Source organism: Athene cunicularia, assembly GCF_003259725.1.
Source record: "Athene cunicularia isolate RWA chromosome 4 unlocalized genomic scaffold, athCun1 chr4_part1, whole genome shotgun sequence".
Classification (NCBI taxonomy): domain Eukaryota; kingdom Metazoa; phylum Chordata; class Aves; order Strigiformes; family Strigidae; genus Athene; species Athene cunicularia.
In genome coordinates this window covers 23,517,586-23,526,553 of record NW_020799098.1, presented here as the reverse complement: position 1 = coordinate 23,526,553, position 8,968 = coordinate 23,517,586, and the positions used below count along the sequence as shown (strand labels likewise).

Genomic DNA, 8,968 nt, shown 5'->3' with positions numbered 1-8,968 from the left:
TTTTTTTTTTTTTTTTTTTTTTTTTTTTTGGGGGGGGGGTGTGTGACGGGGACGGGGACGACCTGTCTTTAAACATGACTTTTTTGAAAAATTGCCGCCTTTTTTTTTTTATTTTTATTTAATACAATTTAGAGCATTACAAAATTATTTTTATTTTGCTCTGTGATTAGTTAATTTCTCCTCTTGGAAGAAATGAAGAACTTCTTAAACTAAAAGGTAATAGATGATTGTATAATATGTGTGTTCAGTGGAGCTGAGGTTCTATTCATGTTCATTATTTGAAATGCTAGAAAGCATTTCCTGTTGAAGATGAATATTAAATTAGGAACAAAATACAATTTCAGTTAAAAGTTCCTGAGCAGTATGCTGGGTGGTGGTATTCAGTAAGAGTCCTATAGATGCTTTATAACATGCACACTCTTAGCTCTATTTTAGCAGATAATGTGGGGTCTAGAACTGAAGTAAGAAAAGACTGTTTATTTCCTGACGGGCCAGAGAAATTAAAAACAAAAAGTCAAAAAGTTATTTACACTGATCTTTATGCCTACTGATAAGGACCACAAAACAATCTGTTTTTACTTGCTTATTTTGCTTCACTCGCAGTAGAAGACAATTTTGTAGATAAAGGGAAGAATAGAATAACATTTGGATTGCAGTGACAAAAAATGTTACCCCTTTGTGTTATTCATCCTAGGGCTTCAGAGAAGCAGAAAAGCAGAGTTAGTCATTAAGAAAGACTTGAAAAACACAGCGCTGGGATTTGCTTAACACTGTCTGTAGCATAATTAGGGAAAGAAATGCTAATACAGAATTTTAAATCTTGTATCTGCACTGGGGATTTTTAATTTTTTTTGAAGGTCACTAAAAAAGTTACTTGGAGGTCAGTTAGTCTAGTACTTGTTATACATTTGCCTTTCATAGGAGATTCCAGAAATCTTCCCTTCTTCTCAGGGGAGTATTTAATGTGTCACATGATGCATATAAGGCTACCAACTATTTATTCTCTATTTAAAAGGTCTCTGTGATTGGTTAGACTATCAGAAGCTTGCAAAAGGCTTGCTCTGAAGCTTCTTTGTCTCACTTTTCCTGGAATCTGAGTACAAAACCTCACTCCTATGATTGAAAGACATGCTGGTTGATCTGTGTGTGTATACAGTTTGACCAAATCTGGGTGGCTGATTTGTTAACTTGATGAGTCAAATATGCTAAGTACGTCCGACAACTGTGAGGCCTGAAGCAAATTCTGGGAACTGAGGATTTGGTGGAACTCTTGAACTGTCTTGCAGAGATAAGAGGAAAACATAGTTGTCTACCAGTGGTTCTCAGGGCACAGTGGGATTGTGTTGGGAGAGCAGTGGTATCACTGGGGAACATGAGTTTTTATACAGTGGTCTCTGCTGGATCACTATTCCCACACCGAGTATTCATATTGCCTGGTACATGGATACTAATATGTTCCTGCTGCTGTTTGGGTCTTGTTACCTTGACATCATAAGCAACTATTTGCAGACTCATGGAGACTGCATGCAGCTCAGGAGCTGGTTCTGGCAAAAAACAGGTATAGTTCATTGCAAGGCAGTGGGTCCCTCCTTCTAGCTACGTAGCTAGCTATTTATATATCTTTATCTATTTAAACAGGGAAGTTGTTTTCACTTCTGATCTTAATAGCAAGTTCTGTCTATTCTAATGTGTTCGTCCAAGGATCTTCCTACACAGACAAGCATGTTATAAAGGAATTGTTACACTTTTGGTTTCCCATATCAATTAATAGTAGTTCTCAAAAGGAAATCCATACTTGAGTATTTTTCTGATTATTACAAGCAGAGAAGGGTAGACTCAGTGAAATGAAACTGTTCAGTTTATCCAGAAACATGACCAATATTAAATAGCTCTATTTGTCATTCACATTAGGAACTTGAGAGAAGTAAGGTTCTCAAGAAGGGCAAGTGTGCTACATGGCTAATGAAGAATGAAAGAAGTGGAGGATAGATAGGGAAGACACAGAGGGTAGTATTCCTAAAAATGTGTACTTAACCCATCTGAACACTTCTGAATGACTGAAACCTTAATTTTCTCTAACCTTGATCTAGTTGTATGTCAGCTTCTAATCAATAGAGATCTGTTCTTTACCTTTCATCTAAATATATGAAAAAAATATTTCATTTAGTATAAACAGCAGATAGTTTTTGTTCAAATCTGGGTTGCTGCTCATTCCTTCTATGTTCGTGGTCCTGAGCAAATTGATGTGGTCACAGCAACATCCCGTGTGGTTTTGTCTTAACGGAATGTGGTTAACTGAAGTGAGAGCAAACTGAAGAGAGGAAGGTATAATTTGAGAATTCTTCTCAGCTACACAATATACACAGTTTTTCTTTCAAAATTCTTTGTATTTTTGGCAGAAGAACTGCAGTGCTCTAACATGTACTTTACAGTAAAGTGAAAAGCTGTAAAGTAAAGCTTTTTATGTTGAAAGTTTTTATTTAAAAACATCTTAGAGCCCTGGACAAGTATATTACTGATTTAGGAAAAAACCTTGCCTTTTAATGTGGAGAACTTAAATATTTTCTTTATGTTGCATGCAAACATAACAAAACACAAAATTCACTGCAAAACAGGTGAATCATTGCCATTCTTGAAACAGGTCATATTTAATGTGTTGTGGAAGGAAAGCCAAAGCAGTGCAAAAATGGTGTTTTCCAGGATCTTTTAGCCCAACTGTGAAATAGAACTATCAAGGAGTGACACTGAGCTGTATTTGAAAATAAGTTTTCATCAGAGAAGTTGACAGCAAAAAAACTTTTTGTTTCCCCACTAGAAAATTATTCTGTTGGAAAATTTTTAGCAGCCTTAAAACTCATGTACACCTCTCAGTAACAGAAGACTGTGAGGTTCTTGGCTGTGTTTGGTTTTATTTTCTATATTAAATAATTTCCTTAATTTCTTGTTTGGAGTATTTCAAAGAGAGAAATTGTATCTTGATCAACAAGAGCTTTTTAACAGTAGACATTATTTCTTGCATATGAGACAGAAGCTGCAGCAGCAGAAAGATTGAGAAATTATTATGGTTTAAACTGTATTTGGAAATATGTATGCCTTGGAGAACAAAGGATTATTTTTTAAATAGCAAAACCAAAACTATGCTCAGCTTAAAAGGAGACTGACTTTTTATTTTAAGCAAATAAAATAAAATAGCTGTGACTTCCAGCAGTCTGAATTATTGTCTTACAGTACCAAATACATCCAGTAGATGCCTGCAAACACCATAATATAATTATATCTGAACACCTTTAGAAATCAAATATGTAATGTTTGCTTTGCCATTGTGAAGGAGTGCTAGTTAACATAATATCCAACCTTATTAATGAATACGTTAAAATCTCTCTTCTGACAATGAAAATAGATGTGCAATACTAAGATTATTCTGAGTGACAGAGTAGTTGTCTGTAATTATAGTAACACATTCACTTTAGTTGTATGTCGATGTTTCTATTTATGTGCTAAACTGCATTCACTGACGTATATTATTACATGGAAGTGAAACATGAGTGTGAATTTGGTAAAAATCAGGTGTATTAAACTTAGTAAACAAAAAAATGATCCTGTGTATCCTTCATGCTTAGCATTCACAGTGGTTCCTTAAGTCCTTGTATAAAGTCTATGATAATAATTTATACTTTAGGAGGAAAGTTACTGCAATACAAATCCTTTTGGGGAGCTGACTCTTGGACTGTTATTGCATCTGGATCATAAATCTTAGTAGCATATCTGAATTGTCTTAGTGTAGAAAACCAGTTGATCAAAGCATAGTGGGGACAGGAGCAGCAGCATTAACTCCGTAATCCAGGAATGGTGCAGAAGTATTTATGTCTGCTTGACCTTTCCTTTCCACTGCGACCCCCAAATATTTTGGTTAATTAGGTTAAAAGACAAGATACTTGGATAAAGTACTTATAGCAATTCCTTTTTCCTATCTTGCTTTTGTGTTCAGCTGTTCCAATTCATAGTTCAAAATCAGCAAATTTTGGGAAAATTTGCTCTGATGCCAAATGATGTTTTTGAGTCATTGTTCTTCTGACTCATGTAGCAGAAAAGTACATACCTGATCAAAGCTAGAGGATTCTTGTCAGTAATGACAGGGCAATGGATTTTTCCAGAGAGTGGTCACCCTCTTTGATTTCAAGATCAGGGATAAAATCAGTGAATTTACTTTTCTTACTGGCTACTCATTGAAGTAGTGGGAAAGGAACAGAAAAATTATTTGTAATTTTTTCCCTGGAGAAGGCACAGTTTTTTTTCCCTTGTCTGATTCTATTCTACAAGTATAACAATTACATATTTTTTTAATTATGGTTCTGTAAGATAGTCAATGTAATTTACTTTGGTATAAAATTGTAAATTTAGGAGAGCGTGATTGTGTTTTTTTGACCTTGGCTAAATGCCAGGTATCCACCAAGTCGCTCTATTACTCCCCCCCGTATCTTGCAATATTAGTGCCATAAGACAACTTATGAAATGGTATCTCAAATATATGCATTCTATCTCGCCATGGGATTTTACAGATGGACCCAGAACAGTGAAGTCAGTGATGTGTAGGTAGTGAAGTGGTTTAGATATTGATGCAGTTTTATTAATAGTATCATGAACTTTTAGGAGCAAAACCTGTGTATGTGAACTTCTGAAACGTCATGGCAAATAGCATTACCTGAGAGACATTTAATGTTCCATGAGAGTTAGTAACTATTTCTATTGCATTTTTATTATAGGAAGTGTTCTCAAAGGGAATAATACTGCTCTCTGCTATATCAACAGTAAGAGTTCATGGGGAGAATAAATTTGAAGTTGTCACATCCCATAGGACTTTCGTCTTCCGTGTGGATAAGGAAGGTAAGTATAACATATATTGATGAAGTGATTGACAAAAAGACATGTAGTCACTGCTGTTAAATTATGTTTGTGAAATATATCTTGTTACATTACCAGAAATATTTCTGGAATCCAGCTGTTTGGGGCTCATAAAGTGAAACTGGACATAACTGTAAGCTTTGTGAGAACATCTGAAATTTTTGGGGAATGGCTTCTAAAAATATCAAAATGAGAATGCTCTTTTCCAACTCTTCTGCCTCATCCCCCATCCTTCCAAAAGATCAATTTGTTTGGACATTCCTCAGGTCTCACTAGTAGCTCTTATGGCCTGTGTACTCTCAGCCATCTGCTCCGAGTCACCACTTGGTATAAAATTGACAAAGAGTAACAATGAAGTTGATGGCTTGAATGTGATGCTGTGATAAAAGGAAATCTGTTCTTTTCTGTGTGTATTTACTGCCTTATACGGTATTTTCAGCCATGTATTGATAGAGAATACAAATGTAAATTGTCGTAGGGAAGTTAATATGCCTTCTAATTTAATGCTTTGTCAATCTACAGCTGTAATATGTGAAATCAATATCAGTGCATGTATGACTTATTTATGGAAACAATCAAATAAAATGGAATACCTAGAAAAAAAAGATATGCAATATATATTTACAGCAGTACATGCCAGACCCATTATAGCTAAGGGTCTCTCAGCATTTCCATTATCAAATACTGTTTTTATGGGTTATAGCTTGGTTGTAAACATTCGCTGTAGGCTGTAACCAGAGTGCAGCATCAGTGAACAAATCCTTCTTATCAGGTTTGGCTCAAATAATTTCAGACATTTTTAGGCTCTTAGCTGAGTTAAAAAGTATGTCTGTTTTTATGATTTTGCCTTTCTCTTCCAAATTCCTTTTTAAACTTTTTTTAATAAATTGGAATGTAACCATCTTAGTGCAGTACATTTTATAGGGCCGTAATTTGCTTTATGGACCATTGCTTTTGAATACTATAAAAATGTTAACAACTTATATGACTTATACAATACATTCAGAGCAACCACTTGTTATACATGAAATTGTATTTTTAGTTAGTATATAAACATCTTTGGACATAGTGGCCTGTCGGTAAATCTGTTCACTTAAGTTTAGAAACTAATTTGGTCCTTACTGTACCCTGAGCTGGATGATATATACATAGTAAACTATGTAAATAACCCTTGCTTGCTTTCTGTTATGTGTGCAGACTGTTACTTGATGATGTTCCTTCTGTGGTTTTGTGGTTGGGAAATGTTCTGGGACTATTCAAAGGGTACTTAACTTTTTTTCAGAGATTTTGAAATAGAGGCTTTTATACATATTTTGTCCTGTGGACCTTATTTATTAACTTTCCTTTCTTTCTGCTGCAGTATCAGATTAAAAGCATACTATGACAAATTGACCTGAGCCCATTGGTACCAATGTTGGCCTGCAATCATTGGATCATAGTGCTTGTTTTGTTTCCTTACAGTGCTCTGTTTTTTGTGTGTTTTTTTTTTTTGGGGGGGGGGTTGTTTTTTTTTTTTTTTTTTTTTTTTTATATCAAAACCCCCACTATTTTTGCATTTATTTAAATATCTAGAGGGAGAAACTCTATAATGCTTTGGAAAGTTTAGGGACAAAAAATTAAGTCGTTAAGGGATAGCAATGAATTAGAGCAGAATCTGCTCAGATGCAGCGAGGTTTTCTTTAATTGGAGTGAAATGCCATTAAAAAGAAAATCTTCTAGAGTAATTCAATGCCCTCAACTGTACTGAAATATTCCAGTGATCTTTTCAAAGTACTTTAAAAGAGTGTATATGAAAGAGGAGCACTTGGATCACCTTCCCTGCGCTAGTCTGTCAGGCTGCTATCTTCCTCTTCTTCAAACTGTTTTCTGATGCTTAAATTCGTGTATTTGTTCCTTCTTGTTGCACGTGACACTTATGAAGTAAGCATGATACTGTTTTAACAGTGTCCTTTGCAGTGTTCAGCACTGATGGTGTCAACTTTATATATACGGTGTTATATATGTTAGGCATTTCCTTCCGTGCTCCCCTCCCCCCACCCCCCCTTATATTTTATGACCTGAATCTTTCAGAGCAAAGAGTTGAAATATTCATGATGTTCCAATCTCATGGGAGAAGTCTAATTCATTCAGAGTATTCAGCATTAAAGTATATTGATCTTAGTCTGGTGAAATACCTGAACATAGTGAATGAGACTGAGTGGAACTTTATTACTTCACCTACTTGTGTTCATGTATTTGTAAGTTGTTAAATTAATAATGCATGCAAAGATATTCAAACTTGCGTTTTCTTGATTACTCAGTACCCTTGACAATATCAAACTTAACCACTACACCTTAATGGACTACATTGTAAATTGCCAAATGTTTTTGCTTAAAAGCATGACCAAGCACAGAATATCATTGGTGATGGCTTTCCTTTTTAGTGACAGATGATACTGAGGCTCCCTGATTTTGCTTACAAAACTTCTGTAGTTCTTGCCCATTGTTTTGGCTTCCAGAATGACACCTGTCTACCACTACAGTCTTTAAGCTATCTGGAATTAAGCATCTTAGATCTAGTAGTCATGATTTAAAAAATCTTAATCATCAGTTTGTTTAACTTTCAGTTTGTGTGTTGATAGTTGGGAGTTAATTGAATGGCTGACTTTCTTAAGATCTCCACTTATATTGTATTTATTTACACCTCCTCTTCAAGTTGGATGTTCTCTGTGATGTGGTATAGCTATACCGTCCACCAGCATAGCATAGTAGGAACAGGAAAACCAGTGTGTAGAGTAGAACGGAGTTGCTGCTTAACCATGTCTATTTTTTTTCTTGTTTAGAGGAAAGGAACGACTGGGTTAATACAATGCTCAGTGCCTTGAAATTGCAGTCTGATAATAACTCTCAGTCTCGAACTTCTGTTGCCCCTGAGAAAAGTGGGTATCTTGAGCTGAAAGGATACAAAGCCAAAATCTTTATTCTACTTCAGGGGAATACCGTGTGGATCTGCAAAAATGAGCAGGTAAATTTTTCATATGCTTTTTGTGAATGAATGCTAATAAAGATGTTTTAACTAGTGAGTTGGAAATTGATGGTCTTTCTGAATAGATGCATTTCAATATAAATGCATATATCTTTTTATGTAGTACTCTATTGCTGCAGTTCTCACGAGGCTTCAAAAGCAGGTGAAGTGTCATTATGTCTATTGTACAATGGAAAATACTAATATATAGTGAGGTGAAGTGGAAAGCCCTAAGTGTCACAACAAGTTAGTGGTAGGGCTGGGATTAATTCACTTTTAAAATGTGTGCCATAAGCACTCTATTAAATCAGAAGGCTTATTTTGTGCACTGGTTTCACTGTCCTATAATACAGTGCTCTGGAAAGTCTGTTATACGGAAATAGATTGTGGTATTTAAGTGATACTTCAGCTAAATGTTCAAAACCAACGTTTGTGTTTTTAAGAACCTAGACTGGCTGGTTTCTGTTGTGCATTGTAATAAGTTAAACAAATCCAGTATTAAAAAAACATTGAAGTAGGTCTATCATTATGATATAAAGTAGTTAGCTGTGGAACTCTTTCAGATGCTGTAAGTAGGGGATAAATGGGGGTAATTTGGTTTAATGAATGACTGTGAACTAGTGGAAGAAAAATCTATTGCAGGACATTAAATGGAATGTATTGTTTCTGTGTGCAGAAATCAGTGACCGACAAGTAGCTGGAACTTGGGAGAGCATATGGGGGAGGTGTTGTTACATGCTTGCCTTGTTCTCATTTTCTCTCAAATTTGTGTACAGGCAAACTCCTGTTTCAAATGTGGATGGTCTTTCAGTAAGACACTTGACATTTTGGAGATGATCTTACTTCCTCTCCTGTTATCCTTTAAAGTGTGAAATTATTTAGGTAGGCTTGAAGGGCCATGTAATGTCCAACGCTAGATCCTGCTATTCTTTCCCAGGGTATGGCAGCAAATTTGAGACTTAAAAAGACTTCCTTCCGTCCTTCCTTCCTTCCTTCCTTCCTTCCATCCTTCCTTCCTTCCTTCCTTCCTTCCTTCCTTCCTTCCTTCCTTCCTTCCTTCCT

The 8,968-nt window shown here is 35.5% G+C and overlaps 1 protein-coding gene across 1 annotated transcript in view; it reads left to right on the top strand.

The window, feature by feature from the left end:
* The window catches only part of ARAP2 (ArfGAP with RhoGAP domain, ankyrin repeat and PH domain 2), a 131,250-nt gene that overhangs the window by 19,468 nt on the left and 102,814 nt on the right, over positions 1 to 8,968 (top strand). Inside the window, exons 7-8 of the mRNA XM_026847313.1 lie at positions 4,764 to 4,884; positions 7,725 to 7,906. Of these exons, the coding sequence (XP_026703114.1) occupies positions 4,764 to 4,884; positions 7,725 to 7,906 (303 nt within the window). The remainder of the gene's footprint in view (positions 1 to 4,763; positions 4,885 to 7,724; positions 7,907 to 8,968) is intronic.